We start from the raw sequence: 23,320 nt of genomic DNA, 5'->3' as shown, positions 1-23,320 counted from the left end.
AGGAGGACCATTTCTCTTTGGTATATGGCAAAAGCCACTCCTAAAATACCCATCTTTGTGAGCTCCCTGTAAAAGGTGAAGTCTCAACAGACATTTGGCAATCAGAGGAGTAAAACTGAAACAAAAGGCAAAAATAGAAAAAGAGAGAAAAACTCACCCTCTACCATATTTGCTGAACATGGTAACCTGAATATTTTACACCAATGAATTGAGTAATAAGAACGGAGAACAACACACATTTTTACGGAGTTAACTTTGAGAAAGCTTTTCAAAATCTATTATTAACAATATCCTTTTGAAGAAAAAGACCTCTGTCCCTAAGGTAGGAAAATTTATATTATAGAAGCTAGAATAGTACTTAGGTAGGTAGATGTTATTTATATGTAATGATTCTCTCAAAAGCCTTAGCAATTCCAAAAAATATACCATAGGACACTTAGAACAAAATGGATAAAGAGAAACACAGTAAAAAATGCACACAATTTCATTAACAAGCATGAAAAAAGGGGAAGGGATACGGGGATGTGGGACAAAAACAGGATTCATGATCCATTCTCTTTCCTATCTCTGTGTTCTTCTTAAGGATGGGAAAACCCAACTTCCTTCATGACCTTTACTGAACTCCAACTTGACTCCTTTCTGTACAACAAGGAGAACTAGAAGGTCCTTCTTGTTCTGAAATCTAATTAAGTATGAAGGGAATTAGTGCTTATCCTTGTCTTATCCCTCAGACTTCACCGATGTCCTAAACCATTTGACACTAGGAAAGGTCAAGGAATGCGAGGCCTTGGGAAGATTTTTAAGGTTCTAATGGCCATGACTGGAATAAACCAGGTGGTACCCCATTCCATTCAGCAGGAGCTATTCATTTGTTTCCCTACTGAAGTGTTAAACAGTAGTACTTCATATTTGTTTCGGACAGAAAAGGAGAACTGTATTTCCAGACATATTATAAAATTTTCTTTGAAGTCCTTTTCTGTCTTGTGAGATGCCTGACAAATTATGCCTATAAATGTTAGACTGATAATGATTGATGGTGATGGTAACTCTGATTTTGTGTACTTCAGAGACAAAATTGGTATCAGGAGACCTGGGGTCTACTTCTCAGTGTTAAACTGTGCTATTTTTGTGTGCCTGTCAAAGATCCACTATTTCTGTGTAATTACTACTCAGTGCCTCCCTTCACTCAGTAAACGATAACGTAGACGCAGTAATTCCAGCCTACTTTTGTTTGCAGTGGAAAGAATGTAGAAGTCCAAGGAATTACATGGTAAAAACAAATCCATTCATAATTGAAAATGTGTTTTTTATGAGCCTCTAAGAATGACAGAAATGTACAAGCCATGCAATATCCAAACACACTGTATTAGGTTATTTGTTGTAGAGCAATAAGTAGCTCAACTGTTTTATTTCTTTAGATTTAGTTTTGACTCTATCATCACTTAAGTGTAAAACTTTATTGTCTGAAGAACAATTTTAGTATGAGAAGAGTAATAGGGGACAAAAGACAGACCATATTAGAATGGGCTAACCTGGAACGAAAAGTGGAACCTACAGTTCTGGTACTGAAACTAGCTTTGTGTTTTTCCTGTCTGAGTAGGGGTCTCAGTTCTCATGAGTAGGGGGCATGATTAAGACACATTCCGTGTTTCCATTTAATAGAGGGGAGCCGGAGATGAAGCACATGTTATGAGATCTATATTATTTTTTTTAAAGATTTATTTATTATTTTGAGAGAAAAAGAGAGAGGGAGAATGCAGAAGGAGGGGCAGAAGGAGGAGACAGAAACCCAAGCAGACTCATGCTAAGCATGGATCCCAAATGGGGCTTGATCTCAGGATCCTGCGGTCATGACCTCAGCTGAAACCTTGAGTTGGATGCTTAACCGACTGAGCCACCCAGGTGCCCCGATGTCAAGAGATCTTTAAAACAAAATTAATTTGAATTCCTTTAAGAATTTTTTCTGGAACAGACATACAGGATGGCAGGTGGCGTAATGAAGATGACTCTTTTCCAATACTAGCCCTGGAGCCTCTCAGGATTTACCACTCCAAGGCTGCATCAAGGTTACTATCCCCAAGTAGGCTGTTGACCTAGGGAATGGTAGTTTCCCATGGGGAAATGGAAGGGGAAACTGGTGGGGTTCCAGAAGGGCTTCCTGAGAGCTCCTATGTTATTTGTATTTTTTTTTCTTTTGTTTGTTTGGTGTTTTTTTTTTTTTTTTTTTTTTTTTTTGATACGGCAGCTAAGATGCATCAGTCATAACACGCTGGCGGTTATAAATTATTTTTCTTCCATGGAAACTGCATAATATCACGCTTGATTTGCCATGAGCCAGTTGTACCAAGATAGGGTATTTACAGCCCTGCCAAAAGCTACCGAGTGACCTGAAAATGTAAACCAAAGATAAAGACTGTGTATTTGATGTTGGCCAACCCATCTTCTTGATCAAAGGTCTGGTGCCTTATGGAAAGAATGCTGGCCAACAGTACGCAGTGGGACTTTTGACTCTTGACCGATTCAGCTATGTCACCCATTCGAGTGGCCACTGGCTCATGTTTTCTCTACCACAGTCTCTCTAACTTTTGATTCAGCTGTTTTCAGCCAAGAGCCAGGCAGGACATGGTATTCTCATTCCCAAGCGTCCCTTCCAAACGATCTGCCTCCAGCCTGTGTGCCTGTTAAGTACAGATGTCTGTGTCACTGGGGAGCAGTCAGTCAGCAGTTGGAAACCACCAGGGTGCTCGCAGTCACCAAGAGGCCACTCTGTGTGGTTTGTCCCAGATGGCCGTGCCCCTCTTCACAGTTAGCCAGAGCTCTGCTGAGTCAGAGTTTCAGAAACAATGACAAGCTCAACTGAGCAAGGACCGAGACTCGGAGCAGATGTTTCCAAGTTTTAACAAAAGCAAATCTCAGCAGGTTTTAATATAACTAAAACAGTAGGCACACAAGATTTTTGGCACGCAGAGCGGGCTGGTGGTTCTCTTCTCCTCATTTGTTCTAATGGGTCGTAACTCCATAATTCACTGAAATGAGCTCATTGTTTTCTGCAAAAACAGAAAGCCCTTCTTGCTATTAAGAGTTCAGCGAAGGATAGGGGTTAATGGGTAGTGTCAGTTGGGGAAGATGAAACAGTGCTAGAAAAGCATGGTGGTGAGGACCGTGATGATGCAAGTGTTCTTAGTGCCACAGCCTTGTACACTTAGAAATGGTAAATCTGATGTCATGTGTATTTTGCCTGCTCCCCCCCACCCCCCCAAAAAGTATAGTGAAAACTGCGGGCATGTGGGTTTTGGTGGGAAAATAGAGTTTCGGTATTGAACACAGAACAATTTCTTCTCACGGGAACCTTCCCTTTCTGCCGCACATAAGGGAGTCCAGGACCTTAGTGTACTGAGAAGCTGAGCTTTGGACCTAAAAATAAGAAAAGTTCTCAATAATCCAAGTCGATAGATCTTTCTTAATTAAACGGTAGCAGCAATGTCTTCTAAGAGCAAAAAAATACATGTGTTAATTAGGGATAGAGACTGGCTATCTGGTTTTTGGACCTATTATGATTCACAGTTTAGTTGGGGAAGTTGTTCTGTTGAGCTCCAGAACATTTGAGGGAAAATAAGGCATATCTTAAAACTGAAAAAAGGGGACTCTGACCATGAAATTACCTGTATAGCGAACCTGAAATGACATGAATAAGCCTCATTAAAGAACCAGATCAAGTTTAATCAACCCTTTAGCCCAGTGTCTGCACTTCAATCCTCTTTTAACTGTGAAGAAATGGAGTGTTTGATATCCAACCTATAAACCACTATGGTGAATAAGGCTTCTTAGGGAAAGGGATTATTGAAACTGCGGCACAACGGACTACGGTGTAGTTCCTTCTGGGCTCAAGAGGGAATAGAATTGTGTTTAATTTTACGTCAACGTGGGGGAGGTAGGGAGCAGCATGGCTGGGTTGACATTAAATTAAGACAGATGATTAATCAGCATCATCCACACTAGCCTGCTAACAAGACAGAGGACACAGCACAAATACCTCTAAGTGCTTCACTAATAGCTCTTGTGTGGAAATTCTAACTCTGTCCGCCTTCCTAAAACTTTGATTTCAGTCTGGAACAGAAGGTGGGTGGACAAGACAATATAGGTCTACTCATGTCTCTGAAGAAAAATGACCACTTATGTGAATAGGTTGAGGTGGCTCTTCAAGAAATTATTCTAAAGGTGGAAGGGACTATTTTTAGTTTCAAGTCCCTCAAATACACATGGCTAAAACTCAGAAAGCAGACAAGCAGCCTTTGCAAGGGAAAGGATTTCTAGACGCAAAGACTGAGGCTGCTACTTTGTGATTTAAGACTTAAGGGCCAGAAGCATAGAGGCACCATTGTTATTGTTTTTTGAAAATGTTGAGTGTCGTGAAATTGTGTGAAGTGTTTAGTGCTGACATGTAGAGGGAGCCAGGGGGTTCATGCATTTACTGTTTCCATACAGCTGTAGTCAGCTCCATCAAAAAAGATGGGGAGATTCATAAGTATGCTCATTATAGTGCACAAACTAAAAGTCAGAGAGATCGATAGTTCTCAAAGTGAAAAATTCTCAAACATTAATAATGTATGCATTTAAAAGAAAATGTCACCGAACCCCAAGAGGATACATGAGGATACAGGCTCACATTCTCAGACCAACACTAGCTTGAGAAAAAGTAATCTGGCTCAGATGCTCTATGAATCTAAAGAATCACTGTGAAAGAAATAGATCTGTCAAGACAGTCTTTTATTTTATCTCTAAGTGAAAACACAAAATTAAAATGTTACCATAGGATCTTGAAATTCCTCAAAACACATCTGTCTTAGGCACTGTGTGTAGCTCCAAGTTGGAAAAACATTTTTGTAGCCTACGATTTGGCAGCTTGTGGTCTCAATTCAAATATGAAAAATCACTTCCTGGGGCCTGGTTCGTAAAATTCATATTCTAAATTTCTTTTTGGAGGAGTTAGACATTCCATTCAAGCCCCTATTAAATACCCCTTGTTGGCGCTTAATATAAATATGTTAAGTGAATGAATGAATACATCCATACCAACGCATTTCAACCTAAGTCTGCCTTCATGGGCTCTTGCACGTGTGCGTGCATGAACAACAGTAATCTAGTTATTTTGAACTGTAGAGCATTCATCTCCATACCCCTGCTCCTCTTAGCAAAGGTTTTTAGTTTCCCTCTGCTGCTCTTCCCTTGCCTTTGACTTGGAAAAACACCCACAGTTCAAATCAATTGCCCACTCTTTGTAGGCAGCAGGGGTATAGCTGCTGATAGAAACTGAATAGAGGGCACTGGGCGGCTCAGTTGGTTAAGCTGGTTAAGCAACTGCCTTCAGCTCAGGTCATGATCCCCGAGTCCTGGGATCGAGTCCTGCATTGGGTTCCCAGCTCCATGGGGAGTCTGCTTCTCCCTCTGACCTTCTCCCCTCTCATGCTCTCTCTCTCTCTCAAATAAATAAATAAAATCTTAAAAAAGAAAAGTGGATAGAGAGGCTGCTAACATACACATCCAAGAGACCTCCTATCCTTTGCGAGCAGACACAGGATATATCTGAAAGACACCTTAAAGAAAGACTGTGGATAGCTTGATTATATGTGGTTTATAAGCAAAGTACAACCTCTAACCCCCTTTGAGGAGAAACAGGAGAGGGGACCCAACTATAAATAAATATTTTGAACTAAATAATACAATTCTTAATTCCCAATAAAAAATGAAAAACAAACAAACAAACAAACAAACAAACCAACCCAGAGAATGGATAGGTGTTTCTTAAGGATATATATGAGATTGTGAGATGATGACCAGTACTGCTCATGGATGAGTCCAGAGTTTGTGATCACCAGCAGATCCCTTTCTCTGGTAGTCCAGGTATTTTCCTGGTGAACTATATCCATGTCACAACCTTGCCATGAATTTCCCACATTCCTATGAATCTGTACCACACTTCTAGTCAAGACCATTGAAGAGTTGAAGGAAAAACCTTCTATGTATATAGCCAGTATTTTGGATTCAGTTCTAGATGGGGAGCCACATTTCTTTTCTCCAAGGCCCATCTCTTAGATGATTCAAATCAAACAACACCAGAAGCCAATGCTTTCCATTTGTTAATTAGAACAGGAGGACACCCAAACAGAAAGCCTAGTCTCCTCATCTGAATCCTAACTCCCGGATGAAAGTCTGCTTCCATCGAACCGGGAGAGAGCTGCACTGCAAATATTCTTCCATATTCTCAACTTAGCACAGTCGTTTATGCGCTGGACAGAAGGGACTGTGTGTGGATTTTATATGCCCCTGGGAGTGTATTTCCAGTAGTGTCTGGAAGTCTGCATGTTTCTGTAAGCTATTTCGCTCTTCACATACACTAAGTATAATTTATTTTTTTTTTTTAAGATTTTATTTATTTGACAGAAAGAGATCACAAGTAGGCAGAGCAGCAGGCAGAGAGAGGGGGGCGGGAAGCAGGCTCCCTGCTGAGCAGAGAGCCCAATGTGGGCCTTGATCCCAGGACCCTGAGATCATGACCTGAGTCAAAGGCAGAGGCTTAACCCACTGAGCCACCCAGATGCTCCACACAACGTATAATTGTTGAAACAGAAGGAAGGAGGGGAGAGAAAGAGATAGTGGAAAAGTTAGTCAAGAACTCAAATTCATTGCAACCAATAAAACAGGACCTTCGAATGGTTTCTTTGTCCGTTTTCAAATAAATATATCTTGTGGGTGTGTAGCTACCCAGAAGGGTGGGGGTGGAAACGGAAGGAGAGAAGACACTCACCTAGTTCGGGTGCTTTGCTTAGCACAAATGCATAAGCCCAGAATTTGCTGACAGGTCCATTGTAAAAACTCTGGTCACAAACTGACTGCTTCAGGCCTTTGGTCATCAAAATGTACACCATATAAGCACCAGTTCGAAGAGCACCGAATATACTTTATAATAAAAAGAGAAAAGAAACAACATTCAGGCAAATCATTTCATTTCTGACATTTCCCATACTTAGAAGACTGTCTGCCATTGGGGAAAGAGGTATATAGATGCCTTGCAATCATTTGCATGGACCCGGAAGCTTCTTAAAATGTTTTGTAAACAAGAGCAACACAACTTCTCAGTGCTTTATTCTGAAGATCATACATGATGCCATCATGTATGTCATCACTGTACCAAGAAGAGGTCACGGCCAAGCAGAATGGAGCCAGGGCAGGATCTCATGAAGAAGCTGGTGACTGTTATGTTTCAGTTTGAGAACTCTCCCTTGGGGATGAGATGGGGTTGGCTGAAAACTCTTGGAATGAGCTCAGGTCAGTCCTATGTCCAGTCATTTTCAAAGTTCCCCCACACCCACCCTGGCTCGATTGCTTGGGTTTCGGTTTGTTTCTCTCAGCCAACTCTTCCTTTATCTTTGGACTAGCCTTATCAATGTAGACCTCCTCCTTGGCATCTTTTTGGACCCCTGCAGTGGCCTCCAAACTACCATTGTCATTGCTTACCTCCCTTCCACTCTCTAATCCGTCTTTCTCATGGAAGCCAGCAGGCTTAGCTCTCCAGTCAGGCTCATTCCCTTAAGCTCCCCATAACCACAGGCTAACCCTGTTGGAACCCCATTCTTCAAAGCCCTGTCACATGTTGGCCTCCCCACAGGTGCACGTACTCAAAGATGATTGAAAAATAAACTAGCTTCGGGCACTTTTATCAAAGAACTGCCAAGGAAACAGGAGAGCTCTGGAATGTGTTGAGCTCAGTAATGCAACCTTAAGTGTGAAAGAACTTTGCAGCTGGAACAGGCAGTCTCCATTAAGGAGGGATCCCTCAGGCATGTGTACCAGAGCACGTGGACCACACGCATGACTGAAAGCAAAGCCAGCTAACCATGTGGGGCCATACTCGGCCATCCTTCTTCTGGAAGCATCCCCTTCAAGGGGCCAAGTCAGTTAGGAGGTTAGCCAGTGAACAGCTGCTGAGAGGAGTAGAAGCCTCACCAAACTGGGAACAGGAGCTTTCATTTCTCCTCAGAGGCATTATTGTTTCTTTAAGAGTTCTTTTTTTTTTTTTTTTTTTTTTTTTAAAGATTTTATTTATTTATTTGACAGAGAGAGATCACAAGTAGGCAGAGAGGCAGGCAGAGAGAGAGAGGGGAGGAAGCAGGCTCCCTGCTGAGCAGAGAGCCCGATGCGGGACTCGATCCCAGGACCCTGAGATCATGACCTGAGCCGAAGGCAGCGGCTTAACCCACTGAGCCACCCAGGCGCCCTCTTTAAGAGTTCTTAAGAGTTGGTTCAAAATAAGCCATTCCACTAGGCTGTCAGCATGTGTCTGCCAACTAGAGCTAAAAGTCACTTTGCCTAAAGGCAAGATAATAAAGTTGAATTCCTGGCAACTATTAATTTATTAAGTTGGGACTTTGTAAGTAGCTTCTCTAATGATATACAGCCTGCATTAAATGGAATTACTCTTTCCAACATATAAAATGATCCTGCATAGGATTTTTGGTATCACTTTACAGTTGGAGATCCTATTTAATCCTTTAGTGGCTTCCCACTGCATACAGAATAAAACCCACCAGCTCCTTAATGGGACATCCGAGGCTCTGAATGGCCCCTTTGTCCCCCAACTCCATCCTTCCGACCGCCATTTTCTTCCTGCTCACTGTGAGCCAATCATTCCACCACTTTCTTATCCTTTCTGTTTTCTGCCTTAGGGACTTTGCATATATGTTCTCCTAGAGAGCTTTTCTCCCTGTTCGCTCCAAGGCTGCCCTTTTCCATTTTCTTATCTCAGAGAAATGTCCCCTCCCTAGTGGAACGACCTGTGTCTTTACAGGCAATAAACTGTCCTAATTGGAGAGTGGAGAACTGGAACTCATTGGTGAAGTCAGGTCATGGTGATTTTTCTGTGTTATCTGAATTTATTTTTTTGTGTGTCTTTACCTCACCGGATGATGGCAAAATGGTAATGTGAAGAGTGGCCACCATCGCCAAGTTAAGGTAATTCACACATGGGGCCCTTGGACTTTGCTGCTGTGAAGGTACTACGGAAGTCTGGACGTGCTGTCTCTGCAAGGCATACACAGCAGATGCTATTGGTTACCTATTCAAGAACCAAGTCCTTCCTCTTGCTCCATTTGAGAAGAAGCCTGATTTTGTCCAGTTTCTGTCAACTCATGATTCGCCCAAGGAAGGTGACACCACCTTTGATTTAGGAGTATATCCTAATTTCTTCAGCAAATTTTAGTAATCCCCATTTCCCTTACCGGTGATTGGTTAGGGGTGGACATTGACCCACTTCTAGCCAATGTGGTGTGAGCACTGGGCTGCTAGGGGCCGTGTGGCATGTGGGAAGGCTTCCTTGCTTTTTACTATGTATGGCCTGGGGGTGCGGCAGCCATCTTACCAGAGGGCGGGAGCTACCAGGACAGAAGTTATTCCTGCAAAATGTGACCAAGTGAGGGACTCAGCCAATCTTTCAGTGACCTTCTTGCAAGGCTTTTTGTTTTTGAGAAAGCTTTCTTATTGTCTAAGCCCTTTGGAATTCTGCTATTACTTGTGTTCCAGCAGACACAACACACAAGATTGGATTTTCGGTAGACCTTGGAACACCAGTTAATATTCTGTGGCTACACGGTATGTCTAAGTCAAAATACTGACTACATCAGTTCCTAAGTCAGCTCCTGACTACATCAGTTATGGGCTTTCCATAAACCAGTGGGAGAGAAGTCAGTGACTTTGGTACAAGCCCAAAGCAGATAAACAGAAAAGTGACACACTTTTGATATGTATCTGTCTCTGTTCATAAACCCCTGGTCTAGGACATTTCTGAACCATCAGCATAATGTCCAGAGCTAAATGCCAGCCTAGTGACAGCCACAGTGTCCCTCCTCTCCTATTCTGCTGCTAGACTCTGTGCTTCATACAATGTCGAGCAGAGACAAAGAAAGCACCTCTGGAATAGTCATTGTCCTTTCCTCTTCTTGGGTCTCAAAAGCCATTGTAGTTCATAGCCCATTTCTTAAGCATTGGCATGCTTTAATTTATTCTTTCAGCTGCTAAATATGGACTGGCAATGTCCCAGATGCGGGGCTAACAAGAAGCAATATGCTAACTCTGGCTAGGTTAGGGGGCGGTACTGGAAGACATCAGAGGAAGCGGGATTTGATGTCGGGATAAATAGGGATTCAGAATTTGAGAGTCAGTGTACAAGGAGGTCATTTCAGAGCACTGCAACATGACAAGTGTGGAGATGATGTGGCCACAGTATTGCTGGGTATCAGTGTATAGTACATATGATCATCCCATATCTGGATCTCACCCTTACCCCCTAAGCTCTCAACAATAAGGCTGACTCAGAACAGAGGGCAATGCATTTTTTCAGGGAAAGTGTCAGTGCCAGCCATCAGGCCTATGTGTCTGTGAGCAAAGGCGCTTTGTTGTAAATGTGACAATGCTCCTGCTGGGAGGGCAGCATGAGGGAGCTGCTTAGCCAGTGGGATGATTGTTATGTGTGAGAAGCCAGGAGCTCTGCCCCTGGTACATCTCAGCCATGGTACACTTTGGAACCATATGGCTTTTTCTTATATCTAGGCTCAGGCCCTGAGGCTATGATACTTGACCAAAAAATACTTTACATCAGGAGACATTTTTCCTTCTTAAGTTACATCATCTCTTTCTTTTTAAAATTCATTTATTTAAGCAAACTCTACACCCAATGTGGGGTTCGAACTCATGACCCTGAGATCGAGTCACGTGCTCCACTGAATGAGCCAGGCATCTTAAGTCATATCATCTTGAGAGACACCATGATGTAAAAGACAGATAGGAGCTTATGTTCTGCTCCCCTCAGTCCTTGCTTACACTCATGGTGGACATTTCTAGCCAATCTTGACATTCTTCCCGGCCATGCCTGGACATGGCTTCAACATTCTCAACCACTCTCCTTTTCATGAGCCAAATTTTCACAAAGAAGTGACAACCAGTAAATTCACAAGAGGATGTGAAATATGCATTTTCCATAGAACATCTTCAAGGAGACTGGTATCGAAAAGCATCTGGTTCATGTAAAATTTATCTTTCAATCAGAGGATAAAGATTATACTAAATCTATAGTCTCAAACCAGCTGAGAGTCTGGGCCATTGTGTTTAATGAGGGCAGATTAGTGCTATATCACAGGTCTTTTCCCAGTGATAACATCATACTGGCATCTTTTTTAAGTGAATATATAATTTTTCTTATCAAAGTTCAGTTTTGTCTATAACAATTAGTGGAACAGGAGAGAGCTCAGTGAAGGGAGAATTGGATATATCTGCTCTCTATCAGCTACATTAGGCACAATGTGGCAAGGGGATCTGATTAGCTAAGTGTTTCTATGCAAACAAACGTTCTGGAGTCCTAGTCCAGAAGAGGTCTGTTTCTTCATCTTTAGCCATTTGCCATCGCATGGACTCAAGGAGGTATGCCTATTGGACTGTTAATGGGAGTATTTTGGGGGTGGGAGAGAGAACCTTCTCTTTTATACTATATATGCATTTCTACATTGCTTATTTTAAAGCAAGGATATATCAGATTGACAATTAAAATTTTTTTTCAATGGGTGCTTACCTACAATTGATATAATAACTAACAAATCACAATGGTACTAGCTTGCAAGGCTTTACAGAAACTTTTTAGTGTGACACTGAGATACAGCCCTAATTCCCGATCAGCCAGCCCTTGAGGACACCCGGACACTGAGACTAGTAGAAAAGACTGGGAGACAATGCATATATAGCTGGATGGGATTCTTCTTTGGATATATCATGTACTCCATTACACAGATGTTGAAATATTTAGAGCAAAACTTTGGAAAACAAGTTCTCATTTTCAGGTTGTGTCAGTTTTTTCCTTTCACAAGTATTGGCGTCCTTTCTAAACAAGTGTGAGAGACATGGTGAATCTTCCTTCAAACCCAGGCTCTGACCAGGAGGCCTCATCATTGTTCAACTCGAGAAAAGTTTGAATAACTCTGTGTTCTGGCCTTCCAATTTTACTGCCAACTGGAAGTTAAAGTGGAATAATTGCAATACCGGCTACAGAATTCCAGAATTCTGCTCTGGATAGAAAGACTCTTAGGTGTAGATCATCAATAAACCTTTCAACTGTTTCAATTTGAACGTCAACGGTAGATAAACTCAGCTTTACATTTTCCTCTTATGGGCTCTCAACTTAAATGCAAGGTGTTCTGGAATCAAAACAAGGGTTTCTGAAAGGTTTGTATTCTGAAGTGCCAGCCAACAGAACAGAACCCCTCAGCCCGCTAATTCAATAACCAAAGGGGCAATTACTTTTAGGACTGGGCAACAAAGATGTTTATTATACGGGTATTCTACAATCAGAAAAAGAAAAAAAAAATGGATGAGATTTTTTAGTTCTTGAAACATGGCAACAGCTGATCCAACAGCTGCAACCCTACAAACATAGGAGAGGTCCTTGATTTTCCTGATAACAAAACTTGAATTATCATTTGCCATAGATGCTAACAGTATCCAGAGTAGGAAGAATATGCAATGATCCCCAAAGAGGTTAAAGCAAATGAACAACAACCCCCAAATCCACTGTAATGCCCTTAGATTCCAGAGGTGATACAGGAATGCAGTGTTTGTGATATGGAGTAATGACGTCCCCATGTCATATCATGTTTCTTTGACAAAGTGCAATCCCGCTTCTAAAACCTTTCCACACCTGATGACAGGCATCGTTAATAGAGAAGGTCTACTTAAGTCAGGTCTAGCATTTAGCCTGTGTTAAAAATACATTTTTCAGTAATAATAATAATATAACAAACCATCAGGTGTGCATTTTTTGCCCAATAAATCAGCAGTTATATGGGAACAGACATAGTAGTGTTTAATAATTTACTTGCCCTACTCTTTCAGTAACAAGTACAGTGTACAATTTCATCTCTCAGTGAACGATCCTTTCTAGGTTTGACTCCTTTGTCTTGATTGGAATATTTACTCAGACATCTACATTAAAAAGTCTCTCAAACAATTTGTGGACCGAGGCAGGTGAGGCTAAAATTGCATTTTGTATATCAAAATTGAAAATACTCACATCTAATGATATAGTACTTCCATTGTTGGAAACACAATGTATCCTTTAGGCATACTTGCAAAAATATACCATACTGTATGTTTTGTAATACAGAGAAGATGGCTAGAACAAAATCTAAAAGCTCACTGATATGGGAAGGGTTAAATAAATGACAACGAACACAATACAACTACTAAGTGAGCCAGGTACATCTGCCCGAAATGCTGACATGGAAAAGCTCCAAGGTACAAGATAGTTAAGTAAGAAATATAAGGAGAAAAATATTCTGTATGGGGCGCCTTGGGTGGCTCAGTTGGTTGGGCAACTGCCTTCGGCTCAGGTCATGACCCTGGAGTTTGGGCTCCCAGGTCCATGGGGAGTCTGCTTCTCCCTCTGACCTTCTCTCCTCTCATGCTCTCTCTCTCTCTCACTCTCTCTCAGGTAGATGGATAAAATCTTTAAAAAAAAAAAAAATCTGTAGGGAATGACTCAACCGGTGGACGTTTTGAAAAGCTTTTATGGGGACGCCTGGGTGGCTCAGTTGGTTGGGCAGCTGCCTTCGGCTCGGGTCATGATCCCAGCGTCCTTGCCCCGCAGGGAGCCTGCCTCTCCCTCTGACTCTGCCTGCCATTCTGCCTGTGCTAGCGCGCGCGCTCTCTCTCTCTCTCTGACAAATAAATTAAAAAAAAAAAAATCTTAAAAAAAAAAAAAAAGAAAGAAAAGCTTTTATGGCTATAAAATATATATGATGGCTATAAAAATACTTATGGGAAAAACTCTTCAAACTGTTAATGATGATTCTTCATCAAATTTTGTTTTCCAATAGTCAGGTCTTGCTCTTTCTCAGAAGCTATTAGAAACCTAATCTTTAGTGCCCATTTCTAATATTTATAATCTAATGCTAAATAAACCTTTTTTTTTCCTGAATAAAAAAAGATATGTTAAAGTCTAAATGTTGCTTAGATAATGACTGCTTTGCTTCTGAGAGGCCAGACATATTCAATGGAGTTTTTGGGCTAGAGGGGACTCACATGGCCAATAACAATCATGAAGAAGACCAGTAATAAATCATTTAAAACTAGGCGCCTGGGTGCTCAGTGAGTTAAGCCTCTGCCTTTGACTCAGGTCATGATCTCAGGGTCCTGGGATCAAGCCCCGCATCGGGATCTCTGCATGGCAGGGAGCCTGCTTCCTCCTCTCTCTCTCTCTGCCTGCCTCTCTGCCTACTTGTGATCTCTGTCAAATAAATAAATAAAATATTTTAAAAAATCATTTAAAACTGAGTAGAAGTACTGAGTAGAAAAGCTGAACCTAGTTTAGAAGAGGAGGGGGAGGAAACAGAGGCCTTGGTGGAGAACTATTATGTTTTGAAGCACGGAGTAGTAGTTTCCACCGTGTTTCTGGTGATGGTACCTAATTGTTAAATAGTATCACAGCTAACATTATTCATGAGCTCCTAATTAAAATGTTAACATGTGGCAGTGCAGAATCCATCAGAGCTGAAGGCTTCACGGAAGCAGCTGTAGGTGAGGAAAGTCTTGCGGAGACTACAGAGAGGGTATCTTAGCGGGTAACAAACTTCCCTGACAAACAGAAGGTAGGCAAGCCCTCCAGGACTGCTCTCTCCATTCACCAGAAATCCCCCCGCTCAGTCAGAAAGCATCAATCTCAAACAGATGTCCTTATTTAATGTTTGAGGGGATGGGTTGACTACAATTCACTTTCTGATGTATCAGTTTATTTTCTTAACTTGTGAATCTAAGCATTAAAAAAAAAAAAAAAAAGGAAAAGCCCTGTAGGTCTAAATATTGCTTAGATAATACCGTGGGGGTACAGTCTTCACATCTGGAGAATGCAACTTGGCTATCCTTGCAATCTGGAGTTTGCAATCCAGGCATCTGACAAGGCAAAGAAATGCTGGCTCACGTTTAAAAAAAATCACCTGATAAAAACCAGCCTGGCAGAGTGGGGAGGCAAAGGGGGGAGCAGAGATTAAAAAATAATAATAGTAAGGACAATTGGTACCATAATAGATCTCATTAGAATTTCCCCAGAGAAACATAACACCTGGCTATAGAACTCATAACATTTTAATTTGAATCTGAAATTTTAAGATTGCTCTGTGCCTCATAATGTAGGATTTTCTTTCACTATTATTTGAGGTACTATTATTATGTTTTGATCTGAGATAGAGGAATTTCTCGTAACCTTAGCCCCATCAGGGCCAGAGTGGAAGGCGGCCACACAACACTAGCTTCAATTCTTGCTGGCAAGTACTTGACCCTGTGAAAACATTGTGCTAGAGGCTGGCATAGCATTGCACATTTGAAGAACTTTATTGAGCTCCTCCATCATGAAATGTGAGTTTTATAACTTCATGAAGCACCCCTATCCTGGTTATAGAGCAAAAGATGTAGGCACAGGAAGGGCAAGGGACTGGCCCAGGGTCACCCAGTTACTAAGTACCAGAATCTTCTGACTACAGCCCCTGTGCTTTTACAAGACTCCCATTTAGTATAATGGTTCTCAACCTGACTGGATATTACAATCACCAAAAATGGCTAAAACAATTCTAAAGTCTAGGATCTATCTCCAATGAACTGGTTCAGAACCTTGGATATGGAGGCATGAATGGGTCTGAGTTAGAGACTTTCTGGAGCCTTCATCTTCCAAGACACCTTCCTGACTGTTCCCCTTTCTCACCCATCATTCCTACTTCATGAACCTTTGGATGAAGCTGTTGAGGTAGCTGATGAAGAAAGTTACTTATCTATGCATTGGTGCTGTGCTAGGTGAAAATCCTTGTCCTTGAATTTTAAGCCTTTTGTTCTGCTAAATTCCATAAAATTAATGTCTTTTGATGGGTATGTTTTCTGCCTTTGCCTTATCTTTTTTATTCAACTGCTGATGGGGGTGTCGTCTAATGCATTCCAGGACAAGTGGAGACCAGCCGACAACTTTCAGCTACATTGGAAAGAAAAATGTGCTGGTTTCTGGACTTTTACAGTGGGAACAAAGACTTAAGTAATACCAGTAGTGAACCCAATTAAGTACCGCAGAAAATTAAAATAGGTGAGTTAGTTGTATGAACTAAAGGAAACCTAAAATTAAATGTGGGCCGTAGCAAAGATTAATATCGAAGCCAAAAACTCACCAAGATCACAGAAGTGGTTAGTCATCTTGTTTCTATAAAAAATTTTCTTCCTTTGAAAAGACTCTTAATCCCTTTTGGAACTACAAACTTATTAGGACTCTGATAATTCCAGTGCTAAGATTAATAGCATCGCCCCACTAACTCCACTGCAGTCTTAACTAGGTTTCATAGGCACACGAGGAAACCAAACTTCTTTTTTCCTGAGGGACGATAAATGAAAATTTCATTGGGAGAGCACTTGAATCGAAATATAACATTATCTGTAGTAAAAATAAAGGAAACTTCTTTAAAAACAAGGTCCAGAGGCCCTGTAGAGGGGCGCTCCCACACACTACTCCCTGTAATAAAAAGCATATCTGGCATTCTCCAACCCCAACAGGAAGAAGTTGACTTTACATTTTCAAGCAGGAGGAAGGAAGAATTTCTCTGGGTCTAGCAACAGCCCAGCCAATGGGAAACCGCCACACTCAGTCAATGAGAGGCCATAACAGCCCCTCCCAGCTTCCTCTTTTCCCCTGTGAAAGTAAGCCCCCCTCCACTCTCTGGACTTGCCAATGGTTTGGGTGTCCTGAACTGCAATTTTGTTATTCCTGAATAAACTCATTTTGCTGCTAAGATAGCTGGCTCTTTTATCTTTCTAAGGTCAAAACTGTAAAACTGTAAAAAACCAACCCAACCCCAAAACAAATAAAATGAAAAGGGAGGTAGGGAGGGAGGTAAGAAAGAAAGGGGAGAGGGGGAAGAAAGGAAAAGAGAAAAAATTATCACAACTCTCAGTTTCCCACATCCTTAAATTTAGGGACTGGAAATGTCCTTTAGGATTTCATTCTGTGGGCTCATTCGTGGAAGAACTTCTATGGGCTCATTCGTGGAAGAACTCCAAGAAAGGGAGGAAATACAAGTCATAAAAGTTGCTGCTCTGTATATGCCCAGTTCATTCCTTTGGGCTTATTGATCTAAAAATCCATTAGATAAATTTTTACAACTTTCTAAGCAGCACATTGACTGTTAATTTTCATGTTGTTCACAGTAATTGAATTACTCTAATCATAAGACATACCAAAGAAAGTTAATTTAAACAATATTCATTTTACATGTATTTACTAAGTATGAATGCCTGTGAGGTGGAAGGCCCTGAGCCAAATCTCACTCCTATCAGAGTTTCTTCTTTTTTTTTTTTATTTAAGATTTTATTTACTTATTTGATAGAGACAGAGATCACAAGTAGGCAGAGAGGCAGGCAGAGGAGAGGAGGAAGCAAGCTCCCTGCTGAGCAGAAAGCGAGATGCAGGGTTCAATGCCAGGACCCTGAGATCATGACCCTGAGATCAAGGCAGAGGCTTAACTCACTGAGCCACCCAGGTGCCCCCAGTTTCATTTTTAAAGAGATCATTCACATTCAAGGGGTGGCTGGGTGGTTCTGTCACACTTCAGCTCGGGTCATGATCTCGGAGTCCTGGGATAGAATCCTGTATGGGCTCCCTGCTGAGTGGGGAGTCTGCTTCTTTCTCTGCCTCTTCCCCTGCTTGTGCTTGCAACCACTCTCTCCCTCTACTTTTCTCAAATAAATAAAATCCTTAAAAAAAAAATAGAGATCACTTAGATACCACCACTGAACAGAGATCATATGAAAAGAAAAGATATTCCTTTCTAAATTATCTTTTGTTAATATTTTTTTAAAAGACAGGGTTATACAGACCTCCAGGGGAATGTCTGGGGAATTTCCCAGAGGATTACAGGGACTGTAACAGTTGACTAGCTCATTATCAGGTGAACTCTATGTGATAAGGACTCTGAGAGTCAGTCTCCCCACCACCCGAATTCTTTGCATCAGAAATACGGAAGTTCTCCAGTGAGATCAATTCACCACCAGCATTATGAAGTTAGAGGGACTGGACAGACAGACAGATGCAGACTGAAGATCTTCGAAGATAACTACTAATCGCTAGAACACCTAGTTCTTAGCAGCTAGCTAATGAGCTCAGAACATTAATTCTGCCACTAAAGTGACAGCTGTAAAAATCCTTTGTACTGTTGTTCCTGTAAATTGTTGAGCATTGGTGTTGCAGGTGAAACTCAATATTAAACTCTTCTGCTGAAAAGTTGGTGCCCAGATGGGCCACCCTTGAGCTCTGTTGTGTTGGCAGTGTCTACGTTGCAGAGTTCTTCTCCCTCAGAAGAAACCCTCAGCAGCACTTAATAGTCCCTAAACTTGTGGCCAATTCAGAATCTCCCATTCTAGAATGGCCAAGATGCTGACATGGCTTCCCTGACATTTATGAACATCCAAACCATCTGTTCTGAGAGTCTCCCACCTCTAGTTCATGAATTTCTATTTACTCAAGGAAGCCTGAGAATTGGGGCGCCTGGTGGCTCAGTCGGCTAAGCATCTGCCTTCGCTCAGGTCATGATCTCAGGGTCGTGGGATGGAGCCCTGCATCCAGCTTCCTGCTCAGAGGGGTGTCTGCTTCTCCCTCTACCTCTGCTCCTCCCCATGCTCATGCTTTCTCTCTCTCATGCTCTCAAATAAATAAATAAAATCTCTGGGGGCACCTGGGTGGCTCAGTGGTTTAAGCCTCTGCCTTCAGCTCAGATCTCAGGGTCCTGGGATCGAGCCCCAAATCAGGCTCTCTGCTCAGCGGGGAAGCTGCTTCCCCACCCCCTCTCTACCTGTCTCTCTGCCTACTTGTGATCTCTCTCTCTCTCTCTCTTTCTCTCTGTCAAATAAATAAATAAATAATCTTAAAAAAAAATAAAATCTTAAAAAAAAAAAAAAAGAAATCTGGGAATCTGAGAATTTCCCCTCTCCTACACTTCAACAGCCAAACCAAAGTCTCCATAGTCCAGCACAACAAGGTAATAGGAACTCATGGCCCCAATTTAATCACAAAATAATTTTAGAAACAAAAAGCATAGCACAGATAAGCACATTTTTATACATTTGTGTATACCAGGTCTAATCAGAGAAGAAAAATTCACTTTGTTCCTTAATTTTTCTATAGATCTTGGCTTGCTTTCCATTTCCATTTTTCCTATTAATCCAAATTTTTCTGTGGAGAACAAAGGAACTATTGCTACGTGTAAAAACATAGATAATTCTCACTAATATAGTGAATTAAAGGATCCAGACACACAGAGTACAAATTGTACACTGTTTATATGAAGTTCAAGTACAGGTAAAACTGATCTGATAGAAGTCAGACTAGCAGTTACTTTTGGGGAAATAATAATTGCGAAGGGGCACAGAGAGAAGCTTGTGGTGCGGATCATGATTTTCATCCAAGAGAGGCCTATACAAGTGAGTTAACTTGGTTTAAAAAAAAAAAAAAATCATTGTTTTGAGTTATTTCCTTGGGATAGATTCTCAGCAGTAGAATTGCTGAGTTAAAGGGCTGGCTAAGAACGTTTTTCGTCAAATTCTGGGTCAGATCATGTTGAATTTGAGGCATGATGGGACATCCAAAGAAGAAACTGCAGATTGATATGACATAGGGACTCAAGAAATATGTCAGACCATACATGTGTGGGAGAGGAGGGATGTGGGGTGGGAGAAGCTAGAGTCATGGAGACATTTTGGTGACAGGAAATCCTAGTAGAACCATGAGCTGCCATCCATGGCGTCCACAGCTCTGTGCAGATGACGTTAGGTCGACCAGGAAGATGATTGAGAAAAGATGCCCTCATAAAAGGTTACCAGGACACTGATGTTGTTTCAGGTGCAAGAACCCAGGTAACAGTCCATAGAGTGAATAAAATGGCTATAAAAAGGTCAGAGACAAACTAAGAAATGCATGAGTAAGGAGCAAGTATGCCATCATTGACCAGAGTCACAGTCCAAGGCTCTCCAGAGTTTCTCATGCACTGAACTTCTTAGCTACCGAACATCTCACCAGAATCTCTAATTATTTAACAGGGATTGTCAGAGTAGGTGGTCCCTGGATTTAGGGGTCGGGGAGAGTGTAGTGTTCAAGGGGCACATAAGATGCCCGAAATTATATGAGAATTTTAATTACAGTGAACCATGGAGGGTCGTAAAAATGAAGATTTCCAGGCTCCAATTTAATAGCTTTGGGGGAAGACCCAGAAATGGAATTTTTTAATAGACATTCCAAGTGTTTTGATGCAAATGGCCCACAGGTTTCAGTTTGAGAAACTCAGCAAAGTTTCTCCTCCTTCCCTGTCTTGTAAAATCATTTTCCACCCCCCTCTTTTTTTCCATATCCCCCTTTTATGGAGGTCACAAAGACTGTATGGAGTTGGTCCCTTTAATTTTGACCTTGCTAGTTAAGTACACGTGTGTATTGAGCAAAGAACATGGGTTACAGGTCAGACCAACTAATTATGATCTGTTACCTATAAACTGTGCTTGTGGGTAAATACCTGTGGGTAAATTTCTTAATCATTAAGCATTAGTTCCTTCATCTGCCAATAGGTACATAGGCACATTTTACATAGAGGTGGATCATGACAATTTGAAATATTGGTATATACAATATTAATAAGAACACCTGTGACATGTAAAATCTGAAGGAATATGCATGCTCTACATCTAAAATATACTCAAGGACGACATGATTTCAAAGCTGATGGCCAAATGGATATACACTATAATATTGCCACGTGAGAGCAGCACATTAGTGGGAAACAGAAATACCATCGCTGGTCAGCGTTCTCTGAACTATGCTGTTCTTCAGGTGCCTCAGAAGTCCTGGGTGTGATTTTTGGGGACTACTGAGCTGTAACTTTAACCACCACTGCTAGTGAATTTTAACAATGCCATCCAAGTAATCATTAAGGTGGGGGTAGAATGGAGAAACATGAGTCAGCAACCAAGAACTTTGGAATGAAGAAACACAACGTAAACACAATTACGTAAACACAACGTAACACAAAACTTACTATTAGGAATGTACTTATTGTTATGTTTAAAATCATTCCTATGGGGAAGGCTCCTGGCTGGTTCAGTAGGTAGAACACGCAACTATTCATGTCAGAGTTTTGAGTGCAAGCCCCATTTCGGGCATACAGCTTAATTAAAAATAAGTAAATATGAGTATTACCTATTTTTCTTAAAAAGGATTTTATTTTGTGATTTTTTGAAAAAAAAATTGTTTATTCTGTTATGTTAGTCACCATACAATACGTCATTAGTTTTTGACGTAGTGGGCCAAGATTCATTATTCACATATAACACCCAGTTAAAAAAGACTTAAAAAAATAAAATTATTTCTACGGGAAAACAGATTTTGAATTATGAAAGTTCTGAAATACTTGAATATTTTGAAATTTTCAAGAAACTCTTCTCTGTCAAAAAATGGGACACCCTTATAGTAGTACTTCCTTCATAGGTCTGTTGTGAGGATAGTATAGATAAAGCACCTAGTATCTGTCATCTAAATTTGTTATTAGGTTTAGAAATTTAGAACAGAACCTAGGATTTCTTCTCTATTGTCAAGGGAGGGAACATGTTCACTTTAAATAAGAGTAATCCAAAATGTTTTTGGAAAATGAAGAGTTTTAAGGATAAACTTTTTCCATTTAATATTGAGAACTACTTCCTGTCCCTCTCCTTTCACAGAAGATTTCATCGATAACTTAATAAGTCCCAAAGAAGTCCGGTTGAAATCCTTAGCTCTTATATTACTATAAAGCCCAAGAGTGGATAGTAAGTCCGATTTTTTTCTCTCCTTTATTTTTTGTAGTTTTGGTAAGATAGTCGTTTATTTCGTATTCCGTTAAAGCAAACAGAACACTCTGAGAAAACTCCCTTAGAAATTTTTTTTTTTTTTTTAAATAATCAGTCGCTATTCTTGTACCTTGGCTCATATTTCTTTCCTACTACAAGACCAGGGTTATCTGAACAGCCTGAAAACTTGGCAGTTGGAAAGAGTAATTATTCTCCCTTCTGGACTTGCTCCAATTCAGGAAACAATAAAAGACTTCCGGTGGTTTGCAAACCCAGCTGTCTCTGACACTCGTCTTCATTCTATTAAAAATTACTGAATGAGTCTGTAGTGTGCACCTGCTGTTAAGGTCACATCAGAGAAACTTATCCTTTCCCTTGTTTGTATAGTTACTTAAGTTGCATTAAGAAACAATCATTTACAATTTATAGTGGGGTGAAGAGGAGTTAATATTTTTTCTGCCTCTTTGAATCAAGATTCCAGATACATGGCTTAATTTTTTTTGAAGGGTTTAAAATTATAGATCTATTTAGAATTTGTAAAACATCTCACAATCTTTGCCTAGAAGCATTTAAAGCTACAAGAAATAATAGATTGCCAGGCCAACATGACCCTGACCCTAGGTTCAGAAGCTTCCAGTCCCTTCAGTCACTCTTGTTCAAAGGTTTCAGGGAACTGTGTGTGGAGTTTGCGCCAAAACTGACATCACTGTGTTGTGGCTTGAATATTTGATAGGAATCAAAACGAGAATGTATATTATGTTTCCTTTTCTCTACATGCTCACCAGCACTTGTTATTTTTTGTCTTTTGTTAATGGCCATTCTGACAAGTGTGAGTTGCTATGTCATTGTGGTTTTGATTTTGCATTTCCCTGATGATCAGTGATGTTGAGCCCCTTTCATGTGTCTGTGGCCATATGTATGTCTTTGTTTAAAAAAAGGTCCATTCAGATCTTCTGGTCATTTTTAATTGGATTACTTTTTTTTTTTTTTTTTGCTATTGAGTTTTATCAACTTCAAATATTTTGCATTTTAACCCCTTATCAGATATATGATTTGAAAATATTTCCTTCCATTCTGCAGTTTTAGTTTTTTTTTTCTTTTTGTTTATGGTCCATTTGCTGTGCAAAAGTTTTTTAGTTTGATGTAGTCCCATTGGTTATTTTTTGTTTTTGTTGTCTTTGCTTTTGGTTTAGATCCAAAAAAATCACTGCCAAGACCAATGTCAAAGAGCTTACTACCTATGTTCTCTTGCATGAGTTTTATGATTTCAGATCTTACATTTAAGTATTTAATCCATTTTGAGTTAATTTTTGTGTATGGTGTAAGATAGCTGTCCAATTTCATTCTTTTGAATTTGGCTATCAAGTTTTTCCAGGACCATTTATTGAAGAGA

At 40.7% G+C, this 23,320-nt stretch overlaps 1 protein-coding gene across 1 annotated transcript in view; it reads right to left on the bottom strand.

The window, feature by feature from the left end:
* ELOVL6 (ELOVL fatty acid elongase 6) overlaps positions 1 to 23,320 on the bottom strand; it is a 122,008-nt gene that overhangs the window by 3,582 nt on the left and 95,106 nt on the right. Inside the window, exon 4 of the mRNA XM_082728184.1 lies at positions 6,806 to 6,957. Coding sequence (XP_082584310.1) covers positions 6,806 to 6,957 — 152 coding nt within the window. The remainder of the gene's footprint in view (positions 1 to 6,805; positions 6,958 to 23,320) is intronic.

Source organism: Mustela nivalis, assembly GCF_964662115.1.
Source record: "Mustela nivalis genome assembly, chromosome: 4".
In the NCBI taxonomy this organism is placed as follows: Eukaryota; Metazoa; Chordata; class Mammalia; order Carnivora; family Mustelidae; genus Mustela; species Mustela nivalis.
This window is presented reverse-complemented; position numbering and strand designations above follow the sequence as displayed.